At 41.9% G+C, this 21,577-nt stretch overlaps 1 protein-coding gene across 1 annotated transcript in view; it reads right to left on the bottom strand.

Annotated features, from left to right (window-relative positions):
* Nucleotides 1-21,577, bottom strand: part of RYR2 (ryanodine receptor 2) — a 1,771,220-nt gene that overhangs the window by 998,124 nt on the left and 751,519 nt on the right. Inside the window, 2 exon segments of the mRNA XM_029593907.1 lie at nucleotides 6,137-6,270; nucleotides 10,481-10,599. Coding sequence (XP_029449767.1) covers nucleotides 6,137-6,270; nucleotides 10,481-10,599 — 253 coding nt within the window.

The following is a 21,577-nucleotide window of genomic DNA, read 5'->3' as shown; positions in this document are numbered from 1 at the left end:
GTCAAAATTTTATCAGTTAAATTCAAGCCTTCAGTTCATTTGCCTAGATCTAATTGTGAGTGCCCTCAGAGCTGCCCATTTTAAACCAGCTAAATTTATGTGCCTTGCACATTTAGGGGCAGATTTTCAAAGGGGCACGCATGTAAGATACGCGCGTAACCCCCAAAAACCTGCCCTAAGCCCCCCCTGCGCATGCCGAGCCTATGTTGAATAGGCTCGGCGGCGCGTGCAAGCCCCAAGATGTGCGTAAGTCCCGGGGCTTTCCTGGGGGGGGCGTGTCAAAGGCATGTCGGGGGCGTGTCACGGTGGCGCGTCATCCGGGAGGTGAGGCCACGGACGTGGTTCCGGTTTGGGGGCGTGGCCGAGGCCTCCAAAACTGCTCCTGGGCCGGTGCGAGAGTGTTACGCCTGCCTCGGGCAGGCGTTAACTTTTCAAACAAAGGTAGGGGGGTTTAGATAGGGCTGGGGGGGGCGGGGTGGGTTAGTAGGGGAAGGGAGTGGAAAGAAAGTTCCCTCCGAGGCCGCTCCAATTTTGGAGCGGCCTCAGAGGGAACGGAGGCAGGCTGCGCGGCTCGGGCCGTGCAGGCTGCCGATTTTGCACAGCCTTGTGTGTGCCGACACCGGATTTTAAAAGATACGCGCGGCTACGCACGTATCTATTAAAATCCGGCATACTCTTGTTTGAGCCGGTCGCGCGAACAAAAGTCCGCGTGGGCGTACGTTTTTAAAATCTACCCCTTAGTAAAGTGATTACCCCTTAGTAAACCCCTTAGTAAAGTGATTTACATGCAAAAACCATGTGGAATTTTGATAATCAATAAGGGGCCAGTGCACATAAAAGAACAAGTGTAATCCGCTTTCATGCATACATTAATGTGCACTGAGGAGAGGCATTCTGTGAGATAAATTCTTGGTAGAATTTCAACTTAATCGCATACTTTTCTAATTTAAAAAGTATAAGGTGAATTTTCAAAGAGTTGAGTGCATAAAAATTAGCAGATGTACATGCAAATAGCACATGTTCGTGTAAATACTACTTTAGAAACCTCAAACACATATGTGCAAGTAATGGTGTGCAAATAAATTTGCTTGTATAAAAAAGGGGCGGGCCAGGGGCGTTCTTGGGTATGGCCAACATTTATGCATATAAGAGGTTATTTTATAATCTGTGAAAGAAACACTCGTACATATGATACCTCCATATACTTACACCTGCTAAATATCCAGTGGAAGTGAGAATAAAATTCTATACAGCCAAATACTGTCTCAGTGGGGGCTCAGGGTGGATTGAGGGAGTTCAGGATGAAGAACCAAAGGGCCTGATTTTCAAAAGTATTTACATGAGTAAATCTGGGTTTTACATGTGTAAATGAACTTTACCCGTGTAAGTGGGCTTTTGAAAATTGCTCTAATATATGCACTTGAATTGTCCATATAATTTACTCACCTAAGTGCACTTTATTCAAATAAATGGCTTTTGAAAATTGCTACAATAGTAGTTATATTTACGCACATAACTCTTTTTTAAAATTTCCTCCAAAGTGAATTGATGACCTAGAGATAGACTGGGCAAACGGGTGGACTAATTGGTAAAACTGTTAATTTCCTTCATGCACGCATTTTACAAAAATTGATGACATACATGCGTAAAAGCTGACAAGTGCTAAGAAAAATATGTAAGTTAAATATCTATATGTAAATAATTAAAATTGGAATGACAAATACTCCCATATAGGAGATTTGCACCATTTATTTGGATAAATTTTGACTTCTCCAGGTAAGTGAGACTTTGCTGCCACTTAAGTTTCCAAAACCGCTACTTATCCAGCCGGATTTAAGTTTTAAAACGCTACTTATCTGGCTATGTTGAAAATAAATGCTGCATATCTTTTACATACACGCGCATGTTGTTGGGTATATTTAAGTTATTTTATATAGTGTGCACACATTTGTCCGCACGATACAAAATACATGAGCAGGAGTACCCACACCCCTATGCATGCGTATATGGGCAGGTGCACACATGTTTTAAAGTTATCCTCCCTGAATGTAAATTATTCTTCACAAGTTACTCCGTGCTTGCAGCAGGTCTAACTTTGAGTAAGGTAATTTGTATATGTACTCATCCAATTGCCCGAGGATTTTCAAAGCAAACATTTACATCAGTTGCTTTGAAAATACTTGTTAGACTGTGCATGTGCAGTATACATGCTGATTTTCCCACTAGACTTTACTGTTTTGCAGGCGGTTATAAAATTACCCTCCCTGGTGATGAGGTTTATCCACACGGAAGCAGGGGTGCTTTTTTAACTAGGAAGTTTTAACCAATTAACTCCTGAAGTTAGATAGTTAAACATTTTAAAAATTGCCCAGTAGCTACTTAGCTACCTAACTAGCATGTAATGTTTCTAAGTATAGTGAGTTCCAATACACTAATCCAGTAGTAACCAGTGATTGAAATGTTGTTCTAATGACAGAGACTTCAAGGAAGGGTTTGATATGGCATAAAAAATCATAATTTTGCAAAGGCTGTTTTTACTATTGATTTTATATGTTGTTGCATGGAACGTGTTGCATCTAATATGACACCAAGTTTACAAACGTTTTTAGAAAGTTGAATTGTGTGACCATCAAATAAAAAAGTGAATAGAATGGAGTAGAGAGATGAAGGGCCTAATATGATTAACTCTGTTTTATCAAGGTTTAGTGATAATTTGTTATAGTTACAGATGATAAGAACATAAGAACATAAGAAATTGCCATGCAGCATCCTGTTTCCAACAGAGGCCAAACCCAGGCCACAAGAACCTGGCAATTACCCAAACACTAAGAAGGTCCCATGCTACTGATGCAATTAATAGCAGTGGCTATTCCCTAAATAAACTTGATTAATAGGAGTTAATGGACTTCTCCTCCAAGAACTTATCTAAACCTTTTTTGAACCCAGCTACACTAACTGCACTAACCACATCCTCTGGCAACAAATTCCAGAGCTTTATTGTGCGCTGAGTGAAAAAGAATTTTCTCCGATTAGTCTTAAATGTGCTACTTGCTAACTTCATGGAATGCCCCCTAATCCTTCTATTATTCGAAAGTGTAAATAACCGAGTCACATCTACTCGTTCAAGACCTCTCATGATCTTAAAGACCTCTATCATATCCCCCCCCTCAGCCGTCTCTTCTCCAGCCTTTCCTCATAGGGGAGTTGTTCCATCCCCTTTATCATTTTGGTTGCCCTTCTCTGTACCTTCTCCATCGCAAATATATCTTTTTTGAGATGCGGCGACCAGAGGCATTATGACATTTTCCATTCTATTAACCATTCCCTTCCTAATAATTCCTAACATTCTATATGCTTTTTTGACTGCTGCAGCACACTGAGCTGACGATTTTAAAGTATTATCCACTATGATGCCTAGATCTTTTTCCTGGGTGGGAGCTCCTAATATGGAACCTAACATTGTGTAACTACAGCAAGGGTTATTTTTCCCTATATGTAACACCTTGCACTTGTCCACATTAAATTTCATCTGCCATTTAGATACCCAATCTTCCAGTCTTGCAAGGTCCTCCTGTAATGTATCACAGTCTGCTTGTGATTTTACTCTGAATAATTTTGTATCATCCGCAAATTTGAAAACCTCACTTGTCATATTCCTTTCCAGATCATTTATATATATATATATATATATATATATATATTGAAAAGCATCGGTCCAAGTACAGATCCCTGAGGCACTCCACTGTTTACCCTATTCCACTGAGAAAATTGACCATTTAATCCTACTCTCTGTTTCCTGTCTCTTAAACAGTTTGCAATCCACGAAAGGACATCGCCTCTCATGAGGGACCCCGTCAAACGCCCTCTGAAAATCCAAATACACCACATCCATAGATAAAAAGAGTGTGACAAACTGTGCAGTATAGGACCAAGTGGATTTCAAAGAAAAGCAAAACTGAATATCATCTGCATAGAGACAATAGGATAATCCCAGGGTTCGAAGCAGATGAGAAGGAGGAGTTAAGTATACATTACATAATGTCGCCGTTAAGGCAGACCCTGGGGGACTCCTGTTTACACAGGATACCATAAAAAGGTAGCAGAGAGAGAGTCAAGTTTGATTTGCTGGGATCGATTTGCTGGCCAAACTGATCCAGCAATGCCAATTTCAGCAAGACAGGTACCTGAATCAAAGCCTCTATGAATAGTATCTAAGCTGGAAAGAAGACGTGTTTCAGTATTATGGAATGTGCAAAATCCAAATTGTTATTGATCGAGTATTGAGTGGTGAATTGAAAAAGTCAGACAATTGCTTTAGAACTGCAATTTCAATAATCTTTGCAAGGAAAGGCAAAGAGGCTATTGAATGATAATTAGTGAAATCAGTTGGATCAGCTGTGAATTTCTTGAAGATAGGATGGATGGATGCTTGTTTTAGTGAGGAAGGAACATCACCAGATGAAAGTGATAAATTGACTATTCTAACGATGAGTTCAGTGATAATGTCACAAGCACATTTCAAGAGAGCAGTGGGCGCATGGATTGAGTGGAGAGGAAGAGGAATTGAAACTGTTAATGATATGTTATTTCAGCTTTTGAAACATATAAGAACTTATCCCACAATATGTGAGAATAGCCTGGATTAAATAATAAAATAAAAGAACAACTCAGCACAAGTGAAAGAAGGCATTTCTGTTAATATGAGCAAGTAACCTTGAGCAGGAAACAAACAGTTGGTGTAGAAAACTTGCCCACATCTCAAGGCCTGAACTGCTGAACAGAGGAGAAGAGAGTGTATCAGATAAGGCACCTGGCAAACTTTAGTCTTAGCCATAGTTTAGACAGCTTCAGTAATTTCCATTCCAAATAAGGAATATTCCCGGAAAAGAAAAAAATAGTAAAACATTGCCAGCAATGCATGTATATAACAAAGCAATATGCCATGTAGAAATTGATCAGACTTTGAAGCACATCACTGTTAGATTGTTTTCAGCTGCTCCCAAGAAACTACTGTCAATTTCTTGCATTCTTATCTGCCTCTTATTTTCCTACTTTACTTAATAAAAATTCTTGCTTAGACATATAAAGCTGAGATATTTCTTTGGTTACCAGCCATATAATCCGAGAGGTATGGTCCTCGGGATGTAAACACACGAGATAAGGGCCCTGGATGAACGTATAGCTGGGAGATAAGGTCCCCAGTTGAACATATGACAGGGGAATCATGAGCATTATTAGGTAAACCAATGTTTGGAAAAGAGATATATATTTTAGTGATCTTAGAAATAAAAATGGAGGCAAAAAATTAACAAAGTTCAGACTGCGAATTCACAGGAAGAAAACAAACTGTATTGGATGGTGTATTGGATCCAATGTAGTTCATCTTCCTCCTGTTCTCTGTCTGATCAAGCTTTAAGAGACTCTATTGAGTCAAAAGAATTTAGGTTAATTCTGTTCTATGAATATCCTAATTTACCAGTGTAAACATCATAGAGCATACTTGTTAAAGTAATTAAAGTGCATTTATTGTTCTATTTTATATAATATGAATTTGCTTTATTATACTTGTATTATGTTTACCTTTAAAATTTTGTTACCCACTTAGCGTGACAAGTTCATTATAAGCAGGCTACAAATGCTATAAAGTAAATAAATAAATCATTCTAACTGGTTTACCTGTGACTTTATCCCACTAACAGCCTGTTCATAAAAGGAATACTTTGGAGATCTCCCAAATATGGGCTATATTTAATGTACTACTCTACAACTGTTTTTGTTTCCATTAAACTTCTTTTATTAGTATTGTCTTAATTTAAAAATAAATCTTAGGGAGGGTAATTTTCAACAGCACATATAGGGCTAAAGTCTCAGATAGAAAAGACCACTATGTTCATGTACATTTATGTGTATATTTTTGAAAATCTCTGCAGTTAGAGCAATTAATTAGCTTGAAAACTATTGGCTTTCATTATTACTTAAATTACGTCACAGTGTTGAAATATCAGATATCCAAAGGGAGAGAACAAGAGCTTGGAAATGGTTAATAATGGGCAAAACTACTAAACGTTAGAATCTGCCCACCCAAGAACACATTCTAACACCATCCTTTGTAAAGGAATTGCAACTTTTCTATTACCTGCTCACATGATTGACAAGCCGTGTCTGCAGAAGTAGGTCTCTTCCTGGTAGGAGATTATCACAGATGAGATGCTGGTTTGATCGCACAGCTACTCCATGGCACACACAAAGAGAACATAATACATCTAGAACCTGGAAAACAGTGGTTTTTAAAATACATATATCCCTATACTTTAATTATTTCAATTAGAAAAAGAGTACAATTCAAAAATACAGGTGAAGTGTCTAGAGAAAGCAATGGTCTGTGGTGGCTACGATGGGTGGCTAGAAAGAGAAACACACTCCCTGAACTGGTGCGTCTTTCTCCATCTCTGGCCATATTCAAATCCCACTTAAGAACCCACCTCTTGGAGATTGTTTCGGGATCCAAAAATCCTGACTCTTTCTGATCTTAGCCCTCTCACACTACACATTTTATTGTGGTAAATTCATGACTTCTAGAAAACTGTCTTTTCTATCGGGCGGATTGAGTAAAGTGCGCTTGGCCGAGCGCATTGTTTAAGACGCAGTTGGACGCGCGTTTTCGATGTGCATCCACTACCCTTTATACTGTAAGGGGTTTAGCATGTCAAAAATACATGTCCAACCCTGCCCCCAAACTAATAGCCTTATCAACATGCATTTGCATGTGATGTGTGCTATTAGTTATACATCCGGGATATTGCAAAAAAAAATGTGCGGCCAAGCCGCACATTTCTGAGCAGCCCAAAAAAGTGAACTGAACAGCAGAAAATAGTGCTTTTCTGTACACCCTCCAACTTCATATCCTAGCAATATTTAGTCAGAGAAACCAAAAATGTAAAAAAAAAAAAAATTAAAAAAATAGTAATAATAAAAAAATGTGCTGGCCAGTCAGATTAGGAAAACGGACACTCCATTTTACCGGCGTCTGTTTTCCTAACCTATGGCTGTCAGCGGGCTTGGAAAACCGAAGTGCATAAAATATTGAATGTCAGTTTCCTAACCCACCGACAGCCACCTCTCCTGAGTTTCTGCTAATAAGGAGGCGCTAAGGATGCGCTGTTGTCCCTAGTGCCTCCATTTTAGCGAGACCCCCTCATTTAAATACAGGATTGCATGCCCAGGAGAGGTGGCTGGGTGCGCGTTGTGAAAGCGGGCACTCAACAAAGAGCGCCCGTTCTCCCGCACTTCTTATTGTAATGGCCTGTATATGTCACAACTAGATTGTAAGCTCTCTTTTGATGTCCATATAGCACTGAATGTTTCTAATAGCAATATACATATGCTAAGTAGTAGTACTAGTAGAAAACTTAAAAATAAGTGAAAAACTCTGGGCAGCAGCAAACAAAGGTTCATGGTGCTGAAAGCCCTTTAGGAGCAACTTCTGACCGAAGTAGAAGTGTAAAGGAGAAAGAACTTCTTGTGTCACTAAAGCAAAGCAAAGTTGCTTACCTATAACTGGTGCACTCCGTGAATAGCAAGATTAATAATCCCAAGGATGAATACATCATCTCTTAGTACCATTTACGAACAGTGTCAGCTCTTTGGATAGATGCCTAGAAAGTTTTGCACATGTACAGTAGACACTGAATTTACAGCCCTCAGCAAAGCCTCCTTGGTCCTTGTTAAAGCTAACAATATGCAGAGTAAACTGGTAATGGAACCCACATGGGAGGGGGGAGATACTAGACCTGGTGCTTACCAACGGGGACAGTATTTCTTTTGTTATAGTGGATGATCATCTGTGAACCAGTGACCACCAGATGGAGTGGTTCAATATTAGGATGCAAGAGATGAAGGTTCATTCTAAGGTGAGGGTCCTAGACTTCAAGAAAACTAACTTTCTCAAAATTGGGGAGTACCTCAAGAAGTAGTTAGCTGGATGGAAAATATAGGGGAAGAAAAAGGGCAGAGGGCAAAACCAAAAGGAGATATTGTAAGGGCAACTAATCTTAGGAATATAATTACAGGGAAGAGGAAAGAGAGACCACTATGGTTTTCTAAAGAAGTAGTGAAAAGATAAGGGAGACAAGGTTAGCATTCATACACTACAAGAGATCGTAGAAAGAGGAAAACAGGGAACAATATCTGGAAAAATTAAGTGAAGCTGGGAAGGTAGTCAGGAATGCAAAAATTCAAACAAAGGAAAAAATAGCAAATATGGTAAAATGGGGAGACAAGACCTTTCTTTAGATATTTTAGTAATAGAAGGAAGTGCAAAAGTAGCACTGTGAAAAGGTGAAGGGGAGGAATATGTAGAGACTGAAGAGGAAAAAGCAAAATTACTTAACAAATATTTCTGTTCAGTGTTCACTGTGGAAGAGCCTGGAGCAGGACTACATAAAAGAAACACAAACAAGATTGGAAGTGAGGCAAACATCTATCGATTTTCAGAAGAGTTTGTTCGTAATTAAACTTAAAGTAGTAAGGTGATGGGGTCGGATGGGATACATCTGAGGGTACTAAGAGAACTTAGAGATGTCCTGGCAGCTCCACTGGCTGACCTTCTCAATGCTTCTTTAGAGTCTGGACTAGTTCTGAAGGACTGAAAAAGGCAGATGTGGTTCCTATTCATAAAAGTGGAAGTAAGGAGGAGGCTGGGAACTACAGGCCAGTTAGTCTGACCTCTGTGGTGAGCAAACTAATGATCACTGCTAAAACAGAAGATAATGCAGTTTTTAGAATCCAGTGGATCCAGCATGGTTTAACCAGAGGTAAATATTGTCAGATGAATCTGATCTATTTCTTTAATTGGATGACCAGAGAGGTGGATCAAGGAAGAGCACTCGATGTAGTGTACTTGGATTTCAGCAAAGCCTTTGACACAGTTCTGCACAGAAGACTTATAAATAAATGATACACCCTTGATATGGATCCTAGAGTGATTTAGAAACTGCCTGAGTGGGAGACAAAAAAGGGTAGTGGTAAATGGAATTTTCTCTGAGGAGGTGTTTGTTACTAGCGATGTGCCTCAGGGATCAGTCCTTAGACTGATTCTTTTCAACATTTTCCTGAGCAACATAACGGAAGGCTTGTCAGGAAAGGTTTGTCTTCTTGCCGATGATACCAAAATCTGTAATAGGGTTGACAGCAAGAAAGGTATGGAAAAACCTTTCCTCCTCCATGAGGAGCTCGAGGAATGGTCTAGCAAAGCTGGAAGAATGTTTTCAGGACTGGCAGCTAAGATTTAATACTAAATTATACAGAGTAATGAAGTTAGGATGCAAAAACCCAAAGGAAAGGTACAGTATTGGAGGTGAATTTCTTCTGAACACAAAGGTAGAGCAGGATCTGGAGGTAATTGTAACTGATGTACAATAACAACATGGGATGATGTGCCTTCCTTTGTCACTAACTTGTCAGAAGTCTCGAGAACACAGGAGCTGGAATACCACCATAAGAAAAATGACATCTGGATTTAGACATATCTGTATACCTCTTCCCCCTATATGTTTTAGATATTGACCTTATGATTGAGAGGATGCTTTGTGTCTCTGATTTTTATTAGTTTATGTTGGAACAGAGATGCCATATCTGCATGGCATCAGCATCGATGTCAACTTCTATGTCACCATCAGCATCGATGTCTGCATCAAGTCTAGCACTGATGCCAGCATCAACATAGATATCGATATCAGTATTTGATGCTAGCATGGACACTAATGTTGGCATCAGCATGGACATTGACTCTGATGCTGATGTTAGCATCAACATTGACTTGGATGTTGATGCCAGTATTAATGTCGGTCTAATAAGCTGAGGAGAACAAAAACAATTCCGGTATTGTGTGACAATAGTTTCTGCAGGCAAATTTTCACTATTTAACAGTTCTGAGAAGCCTGCATGAACAATTCACAGTACTATTTAAAGGAAGCAAATACATTGTATATGCTTGTAAGGCACATTTTTTAAACCAAAGGCTACGCACCTTGGTAAAAACCTGAATCCTTTCTCAGCCATGGTCAGAAAAAAGAGCTTCTGCCAAATTAAAATTTAGAAAAAAATATTTTTAAGATACATGAAAAAGAAGACATTTCTGAAGAAAACTAAGGAAAAAAAAGAGAAAGCCTGAGGGAACTTGTGGAAAGTTAGGAGATAAGCTGCTGCTGTCCATTCCATGGATAAAAAAGTCTGAGGGGGGCATTACTGAGGCCTGCTTTGTGCAATGCCTGCTACACATGTTAAAAGCTTTCTAGGCTTCTAGCCAATGAGCTGACACTCTCTGAATATGGTACCATGTGGTGATGAAACCCACATATGGGACTGTTCATCCTGTTGTCCATGAATAATTATTTTTATCATAAAAATATACTACCTTCTGCCCTAGTCTATCCTGTAACTGTATTGATAAATAATGTATTCTCCAAACTGTCAGACATACCTTGTGATTTCTTCCGTGTTTGTCCAAAAGATATATGATAGATTTAATGTGTCCTTCTTTAATAATGTTAAGAGCTTCTGGACTCTCAACCAACACACAGTGTAGAACTTCTAAGATACCTAAATGAAAAACAGCAAAACACAGGAGAAAGAAATAGGCTGACTTAATTGCATATAATAGTTAGACATGACTGGCTAACTTTAAGTCTCGTAATCTAGTACCTGCCATTCGGCAGTATTTCCAGTTATTAGTTTTTTTGTTTCACCAAGTTTCAGACCAACACCTTAACCAGAGTTCTGCTGGTAATAAAAATTATTATTGTTCTTACCTATTACTTTCACAGCATCACGGATTTGTGTCCCAGTTTTTTCTATGGTTTTCTCTTTGTATAACCTAACTCTTTTCCTGCCTAGACTCCTTTGTGAGTCGGATGCCTCATAGGCAAAATGGAGAGAGGGGGTGCTTTTAGCATGGTGCAGTTTTCCGCTTTGTCCTACTCTGACAACCTAGAGCTTAGGATTCACCCATGTGTGAGGACTACCATCCTGCTTGTCCTTGGAGAAAGCAGAGTTGCTTAGCTGTAACAGGTGTTCTCTAAGGACAGCAGAATGTTAGCCCTCACACATGGGTGACATCATCGGATGGAGCCCGGCACAGAACATTGATCTCAAAAACTCTAGATCTTTCAAACATGCCCTGCCACCTAGGCAAAGACCCTCAGTCTATAATATAGCTAATACATGGAGAAACCAACTCCCAGGAGAGGTGGGTGAGTTTCGTGAGAATTACCATCCTGCTGTCCTCTGAGAACACCTGTTACAGCTAAGCAACTCTGCTTTCTCCAAGGACAAGCAGGATGGTAGTCCTCACACCTGGGTGAATCCTAAGCTCTAGGTTGTAGTCCTCACACCTGAGTGAATCCTACGCCTAGGCCAGTGATGGGACAGCACAATGCCCTTCAGTGCCCCATCAGGACACCACGAAAAAACCTCAAGCGCACCAGACCACTATGCCTGGATGCCTTGGTGTACCAGGGTTCCTTGAGTAAATGGCGACCCCGGCGTTCAATCTGTTCAAGGCCAAAATCCCTGTCACTCGAGGGCTTCAGTGACACTCAAGGGCTCTCAAGAGACTTGGCAGTAAACGGCCTTGTGGACGAGCAGGGCACTCAATGGTGATCATAGTGCCTTGTTGGTGGTGCGCAAAATTGGAGAGAATGGCAACAAAAGGCATTGGTGGCCAAAATGCCTGATGGCCTCCATCGTGGTCCTGCATCTCGATGGAATCAATGGTGTTGATGGTATCAGGGCAGCTCCACACTGCAATGGCATAGAGGCCACGCACCGTGATGGCCCTGAGGGCGGCCACGGCATCGAGGCCATGTACCTCGAAATCATCAAGGGTGGTCGGGGCATCGAGGCTATGCACCTCGATAGCATCAAAGGCTGCTGCAGCATTGAGGCCACATACCTCGACGGCATCGAAGGTGGCCACTTATGCACCTCAATGGGATCGAGGGCATTGATGGCACTGAGGCATCAACGGCATCGAGCGCATCGACATCAAGGGTGGCTCAGATGGCATCGAGGGGGACCATGGTGTTTGATGGCAGATCTCGTCCGCAACACTAGAGGTCGGTGCTGCTACTCTGCCACATCGAGGTTCAAGGCACTCCACGTCCACAGTTGCCTATGGCACAGAAGGCCCTTACAGAATCGAAGGCACCCCGGCACCTTGACGGCATCAAGGGTGACCATGGAGCTCAATGGCAGTCCTGGTCCCTGACACAGTCCTGACATCAGTGCATCAGACTAGTGGTGCACTGGTCTCGGTCAACCATTACTGGACATGGCACCAAAGGTGTGGCAGCAAGTTGCTTGCCCAGGCTCCTGCTCACACTCTTTCACAAGGAGACTGCACTACCATCACCAGTAAGCAGGAGGGGAGGCTATGTCATCCAGGGCTCATGCCCGTAGAGACTAGCTCATTTGAATGTGGGGAAGACGAGCTCTCCCCCCCCACACACCGGAACAATGTGATCCTAAATCTCTGCACTGCCTGAACCTCCATCGATGCCAATCCATCAGTGAAACAACATGGAATTCCTGCCTGGGTAGAACTCAGGCGAGTCCTGAGGCCTAGCAGCCTAAATGGATCATACACCATCTGCATTCAGTCAGTTCTGCCAGCACCTGACAAAAGTATAAAAACAGACAGATCAAGGAGAGGAAACAGATACTAAACTGGTGGTGCAGTATTTTTATTTTTTTTTATAAGGGATAGAAATAGACTCTGCCAGACTGCACAGCGACTAAGGCCCGCCATGCGGCAGGCAGACAGAGGAAAGCAGAAGAAAAAGGAAAAGAAATAAAACTACCATAAGGTAAAGGAAAGAAAACAGCTGCAGCTCTAGAAAAAACCACTTACAAAACTGTGAGGAGAGAGCAAAGCTGATACTGTGAGACACACAGTTCCCGTGACCACACAGCTAAGTGGAAAAAAAAGAGACTAGGGGACTCTGCCTAAGGGGAAGGATGACGACTACAGCTGCATATGCTCAGTAGGGCATGGTTGAAAGTTCTAGATTCTCTGAGACCAAAGTTTCGTGCAAGGCTCCATCCGATGATGTCACGCATGTGTGAGGACTACCATCCTGCTTGTCATCTGAGAAGGGTAATTTTCAAAAGATAAAACAGTATTTACCACAGAAATGACTTGTTACAAAATTGCCTGCCTGTTATGCACCTACATTTACCCAGAGTGGAGGGATTCTCAAAGGAAGAAGATGGGGAGGGGAATGGACTTATGCGCATACTTTTGAATTTTCAAAAGTATGCGCATACATTTTCCCATGAAAATTCTGCATTCCAATGAATGCAGATTGTTTTGGTGGGATAATTTTCATTGGGAAAGTATGTGCATAAGTTTGCTTTGTGAACTGGTGTAAGTTATGTGCATATCCACCAGCTTTCATGTATTTATCAATGTTTACTTTATTTGATTTATATTCCACCTTTCAGGTACGTCAAAGTGGATTACACTCAGGTATTGTAGGTATTGTCCTGTCTCCAAAGGGTTCACAATCCAGGAACCCTATTTACCACACAGTTTTCCCTTAGGAAAAATATGGGAGAAAACCTTTACTAAATAAGCCCCTAAGTTTGTACCTCAGGCAATGGAGAGCAAAGTGACTTCCAAGGTGGGATTTGAACCCTGGTTTCCCTGGAATACAGCTGGCTGCTCCAACCACCCTACTCCTCCACGCCACTCCACTGCACACTGTTATACAATTATCCAGCTGCTAAAGGTAATAAACAATCTTCTAGTAGAAGATTGCTATTTCCATCTGCAAAAAGTAATATACAAGCTTCTGGCAGAAGTAATATATAACAACAACAATTCAGCAGTGGAATAGATTATGCCAGGATTGCATCCCATTGAAAATCTTGGCTGGCTGTCAACATTCATTTCACCATGAGCACTATAAAATGCTGCAAAAAAAATAAGCCCGGCTAATTTTAGGGAACATATTTTTACAACCAGACTTATCTGATTAACTTTATTCAGCTAGCAATGAATAGCAGCACTGACTGGCTAAAATGTAGGCCTAGGATTACCTCCCTCACTGCCTTCTTTTTCTCTGGCTAAATTGTGTGTGGGTAACGAGTTACCAAGAAGTAGAGGGTGATGTTTTCAATTCTCATTTTTGCATCTGGGTAAATCCAAATGTTGCCCAGACAAAACCTTAGAATATCAACCTCTGTTATTATTTTGATACCTGATAACACCATAGCTCCCAAACAAAGCAGAATATATTAAGTGAGAGTATGAGATTACATACAATGAACATCCTTCATGTTTTCACAGTTTAGAAAAAGCATGCATTTTGTCAGTAGAAGACCAAACGCTGTATTCATGAGTCCCACAAATGGCTAAACATTCAACTTCATTTCTTTCTATCATTAAATATCAAACTACTAGGCAATAAGATAAGCTACATGATAATTATAAGGAATACAAATGTAAACAATTTAACTTACAGTGAAATAAAATGCATAAATATTTTACAATATTTTCTATTTGGATAAGTAGACATTAAAATAAATCATTCATGACAGCAAAGGGGGAGCAATACATTTTTATATATGGCTAACCCTAAATACAGTTGCCTGTGAACTCTCCATGTGACTATATTTCACTGCATGAGACCGTGTCTATGTGTTTAGAAGAATAAAATATTGGGATGTTGTCTAAGCAGTACATAAAACCTGTTTCCATTATAACTCAGAAATAGAACAACTGAGATCCAATTAAGGAATAATGTTAATGGAAAGGCAAGTTGCAGCAAGTTTATGCCCTTCCGCTGTAATGTATCTTCTTTTGTCTAAGGTAAAACAGTACTTTATGCACAGAAATAGCCATTTAGCAACCTGCCCACACAACATGCAGGTAAACTTAGGCTCTTGTGACATATCTGCATGTAAGTTTACCCAGACCGTCTAGAGCTTTCCTGGGGGTGGAATGGGAGAAGGATTTGCACTTCTTTATTTTAAAATCATGCACATACATTTTCACGAAAAGCTGTATAGATGTTTTAACCAGGTGTAACATGTGCAGGGAGTCTAGATTTGGTGGATTAGTTTTCAAAATTATGACGATAACTTTTAAACTGCCACGGGAGCGCACATGGCCAAACGTGCCCATGGTTTAAAATAGGCTGTAAGCATGTACATGTGTGCACAATTTTATATGGATGTGTGCATGTGTGTGCAAATGCTGCCTCTACCGGTTAAGTGGGGGAATTTTATAAGGCTCGCTGACGCCATAGGGCGTTTTCCCAGTTTGTTCCCAGTTTGTCCAGTTAAGGGATAGGACTTCCCAACCCTCCCAGTTTAATAGTTTTCCCCTGTTAGCCCCGACCCTTAAAACCTCACTGACTAGCCTAGAATTTTTTATTTTATTACTTATATGCCATGCATAGAGTAGAAAGGTTACATGGCAAGAGACCCGGGTACATGTGCACATTCCATAAAGCCCCAGACCCCACTCATGCCCCGCCCCTTTTTGGGGCTTCCTCACTTGTGCATGTACCAGGAGATACATGCGTACATGGGTAGCTTTTAAAATCTGCTCAGCACACGCCGGCTGGACATGCTCATGTATGTCCCGGTTTTGGCATGCGCCAGGCTTTTAAAAAATTCATCCTTAGGTGCGCGCATTTGCTGATTTCTTTTTCTCCACAATGTAACGGAATGACTCCCTTATTCATAAAGTAAGAGAGCAATATATATTTTTTTCCATTCACAGTATTGTCAGAAATACAAAGTGTGATTTTCGATCCAAAGGCCTGTTAAAACTACTACACCAGTAACTGTACTGACACCACATTAATATTTTTCTAAAAACAAAAGTACGAAATATGTTTACCCTCTTCTTGAAGTCTGTATTTTGATTGGTGGAGGGTATAGTTTTAATTCAGGTTTTACTGCAGTTTTACCACTAGCTGAGGTAAAACCCACGCTGCATACAGGGAGGGTAATTTTGAAGCAGCCGGCATAGGGTTCCAGAGTACAGGGGCTCAACATGGATTCATGCATACAAGTAAACTTTGCAAGTCTCCAGGGGACCCCCAGGATGCACAATGATTTAAGTACTCGATGTTACACTTGCTCCCCAGCAGGGGCAACTTTGTGCCTCTAGACTGATATGCAGACCGGTACTTTTGAAAGTGCAAGCATGCGCATAAATCCATTCCCTATCCTAACTCTGTCCGTCCACGGAATGCCTCTTGTAAGTATGCATAAATGTAGCAAGTAATTGAGTTACACGCTTAATTGTACATGTTCTGGTCCCCAGCTGATTTTCAAAGTTGATTTATGTGCATAAACCTGGTTTTATGCATGTCAATCCTTTTGAAAAATCAACCCCTTAGGGATCTGTGCACTAAAACTCACAGCGAAACGCTTTTGATTTTTTGCATGCGTGAGCTAAACATTTTCCGATGAATTTTTATAGGAGCTATGCATATATATTGTAGCAATGTTCTAAAGCCCACTTAACACTGGTAAAGTGCATTTACATGTGTAAAATCCAGTTTAGTGACTTACATGCATAAAACTGGCCTTTACACATGTAAATGCTCTTTGCACATGAAGGTGGGCTTTTGAAAATTGCTACAATATACGTCATTGAATTGTCAATAGGTTTTACGTGTAGGGCAGGTCATTTTTAAACCACTGCGCAGGTGCACATGAGCATGCGTTTGTCAGCTTGTGCCCAGGCTCCGGTTATTTTATATCATACTCACGTATATGCGCACATGTTATAAAATAGCCTGGCCGCACGCACATGTGCACTCAATTTTAAGTGGGCGCAAATCCCAATTCTACCACGTAAGGAGTGGGATTTTACAAAGGACGAGTGCCAAAGCCATTACCATTAAAACCAGTTCGCCCAGTTAAGGGATAGGTCTTGCAAACCTCCCTAATTTAATAGTCTTTCTCCCCCCTCCCCCTTAGCCCTGACCTTTAAAACCCTGCTGATCTGCATGGATTTTTTTTGTTTTATCACGTAATCACGTAAGACATCCATAGCAGAAGTAAAGTAATGCAGCAGGGACACCAGCGCGCGGCATTGCGCATAAGTATTTACGTGCAAATTTCATCTTAAAATCCCAGAATGCCCATGCCCTGCCCAGACCAAGCACCACCCCTTTTTAAAAACTTTTCATTAGTGCACGCAGAGGCATTTACCCGCGTATCTGGGCAGCTTTTAAAGTCCACTCGGCATGCACTGGCCCAACATATTCATGAATCCCCTGACTGATGCGCGAGTTGGGCTTTTAAAATTCACCTTAGTGCACAACATGAGTAAATGGCTTTTGAAAACTGCTGTGATAGTATGTTACATTTACATGTATAACTCCATTGAAAATTCACCTGTAAGTATGTAAATGCTTTTCCCCTAACTTATGTATACATACTAAAATGGATGAGAGAAAAACAATAACCCATGTTATATTGAAAGACACATTGGGGGTCCTTCCCATAATCTGCTTTCATGATTATGAAGCTAGGTTATCTGCATGTGCCTTTTCTCTTTCCTTTTTTAGAACTTTCCTGGATCAGCAAATTAGTACCCAAGATACCTTGGTCCCATCAGATCTTCTCTAGCAGTGTACAAGAGTACCAGGGGGGTATTTCACATAACTTTGACTCCCACCATGTGGTGGCCATAGCAAGAAAAACTTCAGCAATGAGTACTAAGCTTATGGAAGTTGGATGGAATCAAAACTGTTATTATAATAAATGATTATATTTAACAAAGAATAAAAGCTGCAGCAATGTAATTCTCCAATTTCAAGTATTGCCATTTTTTTGTGTCATTTTAATTCATGCAAGGAGAAAGCAAAAGGGGGTGCAGAGGGCTAGAGAGTGAAATCATTAGGGGTGCATGCCAATTTTCATTTTCAGGGTCGGGTTTTTTAATTTTATTTTTACATTTTATTTCATATTTTCATTTTTGGATGTACAATTTATAAATTGTATATGTAAAATTCAAATAGCATGCACAAAATTAATGTTGCATGCACAATTTGTATTTTGCACACACTGGGGTAGATTTTCAAAGGGATACGCGGGTAACCCCCAAAAACCTACCCCTGCCTCCCCCTGAACACGCCGAGCCTATCTTGCATAGGCTCGGCGGCGCGCGCAAGCCCCGGGACGCACGTCCCAGGGCTTGAAAAAATGGGCATTCCGGGGACGGGGCCATGGGTAGGGCGCCGGCCCGGGGGCGTTCCGGGGGTGGGACCGAAGTCTCCGGAACAGCCACCGGGCCGGGGGATGGAGAGCCGGTGCGCGCAAGTTACGCCTGCCCGGAGGAAGGCAAAACTTCTTCAACAAAGGTCGGGGGGGGGTTAGTTAGGGCTGGGGGGCAGGTTAGATAGGGGAAGGGAGGGGAAGGTGCGGGGGTGGAAGGAAAGGCTGCTCAGCTCGGCGTGTGCAAGTTGCACAATTGTGCACCCCCTTGCGCGCGCCAACCCTGGATTTTATAACATGCGCACAGCTGCGCGCGCATGTTATAAAATCGGGCGTAGATTTGTTCACGCCGGGTTGCACAAACAAATCTACGCCCACGCGCATGTTATAAAACCTGGCCCACTGTTTGCAAATTGTGCAAACAAAATAAAAATAAAAATGGATTTTATTCGCATTTTTTGGTTTGTTTTGAAATGACTCAAAACAGCCTGTTGTGTTGCATTTTTCATGCCATTCCAAATGCACATTCTCAGAAAGCATAAGAAGCTGGGGGAGGGAGTGTAAGGTTTGCAAGCTGTGGGAAGGCAGGACTGAGCCAGGATCATAGCAAGAATAAAGGGGGGAATTTTGTGTCTGAAGAAACTGTTATATGCAATTTCATTAAATGTCAAATTACATAGTCATGACTACTGCCAAAAAGAAAAGAAAAACTGCAAAAGAGGCAATGTGAAGGAAGAAAAGATTTAGAAGCTGGAAGTCAACATATTTTACAGTTGTGAAGGGTGAAGTGATCAAAAGGAAAGAAAACATAGGTAGAAGAAAAAGGAGGTTTCTTTTTTCTAAAATACCCTTGTAGGTGCGCAATTAAACTTGGGGGAAGGATTATTCCTTCTTAGATCCAGATCAGTTAAAAAAAACTTCTTGGGAAATAGACTCGGGAAATAAGAATATAATGAGATTCCATGTACTATATTCCATTGTGTATGTTTTCTTTTGAATTTGGCTCATTTTTTGCAATTGTAAGAGATCTCAACAAATTTTTCCTATAGTTAGAAGTGCATTTACGATTGCTGTATTGATATAACTATCTTATATTTTCTTTTTTCATTTGCCTGATGTAAATGACCTACATTTCTTATCTGCAAGATATTTAGATATTCTTGTATATAATGTGAAAATTTATAAATAAACAATTAAAAAAAAAAAAAGAAAACATAGGTTATGAAAACTCCAATAAAGAAAGTGAAGAACAGCATTAAACGAACACATCGTGCAGACATCTGTCCATGAAAAACAAAACAAGCTTTCTGTTATCTTGGAAGAATGATACTGATTGGTGTCCTGGGAAGAAATCAGGAAAGTACACTCAGGGAAAACAAGAGGACGCTATCCTCCCTTAAAATGTATCCTAGAATACCTGAAGAGAATAACCAACTGAGCTGCTTGATTGAATTCATAAAGTGTCACAGCATGAGAAAATATACCATTCTCTGTAAACAATGAGGCAAAAAAAAAAAAGAAAAATTTTGAACAAACATTACAAACATACTGCAGTTATAATTTAGATATATATAGCTGATATTAAAGTTGTACTAGATAATTTTTATAAAGCATTAACATGTCAGTTTCTTGGCTATGGGGTAGATTTTAAAAGGAGCGAGCGCGACGGTAGAACAGCGCGCGTTCCTATGCATACAGCGGATGTTAGTAATTTTGCGTAGCGTGCGCACATCTGCGCGTGCTACTCAAAATACGCGCATATATGGAGGATGAGTTGTGCGCGTACCTCTATTAACTGCGCGCGTGTGGTTCGCGCGTGGCTTGTGCGCGAAGGTATACTTGTGCGCGCCGATCTTTGTGTGTGTGGCGAAATCGCGCGGGCGTGCCCGTGCGCATGCGAACGCGAGGGCATGACCTCCCGTTCCGCACACAGCACAAAATGGCAGGGCGTGGTAGGCAGCCCAACTTCACCACCAGGGACGTCGAACTGCTGGCGTCCCTGGTGGTGAGGCGAGAACGGTGGCTGTTCCCGGTGCAGGGACGGAGAACGGACCTCCGGCAGATCCGGCAGTCCTGGCGGAGGCTGCAACGTATCTTAACCAGCAAGCTTCCCACCCCCGTGGACTACGGAGACTGTACAACAGTTGATGTGGTGAATGTGGGAGTGTCAATGTCAGGTTAGGCCTCACCGGAGGAATCAGATTATTGTAGTCTGATATTTATCTGCACTGTAGAAAGTGGGTTCTTTCATGCTGGTGCTTAACACTGGTTTGTATTGTGTTGTGTTTTGCCTCAATTGTCAATGCTGATAACTATTATTATGATTACTGAAGAATATCATGGTCGTTAGTCATTAATGTTGTCACACCCACATCCAAGTATCCTGTTACTATTCTGACTATCAGAGTACAGTAATGGTTCTCCCTCCTTTCTTTCTAATAGATAGAGGACCTGAAGAAGAAAGCCCGGTGGCTGCGTCTTCATAGGCCAAGGTGGCTGGAGCGGCAGCGGGCACAGCAGGCTGGGCCTGGCGGTAAGTGACCCCCCCCAAGCTACTGGAATGTGGTATCCCCACCATCTGAACCACCTTCCCTCCCTCCCTCTCCCACCTTCCCTCCCTCCTTCCCCCCCTTTCCCTCCTTCCCTTCTCCTCTCCCACCTTCCCTCCCTCCCTCACCTTTCCTTCCCCTTCCTCTCCCACCTTCCCTCCCTCCCTCACCCAGTACAGTGTATTCAGACGTCTCCTTTTGTTTCACAGATGCTGATGAGGCCATGCCAGGCCCAGCTGCAGGAGAAGGAGCTGCAGCCGCTCCAGGGGGGGAGGCGGATTCTCCCCCCCTCCCCTGAGGAGGAGACTACGTCACCTGCCGCGGAGACCTCCCCGGGCACAGAGGCGCCCCAGGCCTTCCCCTAGCCCCCCCCCCCCACCCATAGGGCAACCTCCCTGTTTTGCCCGTGGGGTTAGGGACGCGGGGGCACGCAGGGGCCAGCGTTTGCTGGCCCAGGGAGGCATTCATGGCCCTCTTGTGCCTCATCGGCCCCCCTCACGGCACCAGCGAAGAGGCCCATCTACAGGTTCACCTTTATCCACGTTTATTAACGCCTTCAAAAAAGTGAAGCAGATTTGTGAGGCAAGACTTGCCCTGGGTAAAGCCATGCTGACTTTGTTCCATTAAACCATGTCTTTCTATATGTTCTGTGATTCTGATGTTTAGAATACTTTCCACTATTTTTCCTGGAACTGAAGTCAGGCTAACCGGTCTGTAGTTTCCCGGATCGCCCCTGGAGCCCTTTTTAAATATGGGGGTTACATTAGCTATCCTCCAGTCTTCAGGTA

The sequence above is a fragment of the Rhinatrema bivittatum genome, chromosome 3, assembly GCF_901001135.1.
Source record: "Rhinatrema bivittatum chromosome 3, aRhiBiv1.1, whole genome shotgun sequence".
Classification (NCBI taxonomy): Eukaryota; Metazoa; Chordata; class Amphibia; order Gymnophiona; family Rhinatrematidae; genus Rhinatrema; species Rhinatrema bivittatum.
This window is presented reverse-complemented; position numbering and strand designations above follow the sequence as displayed.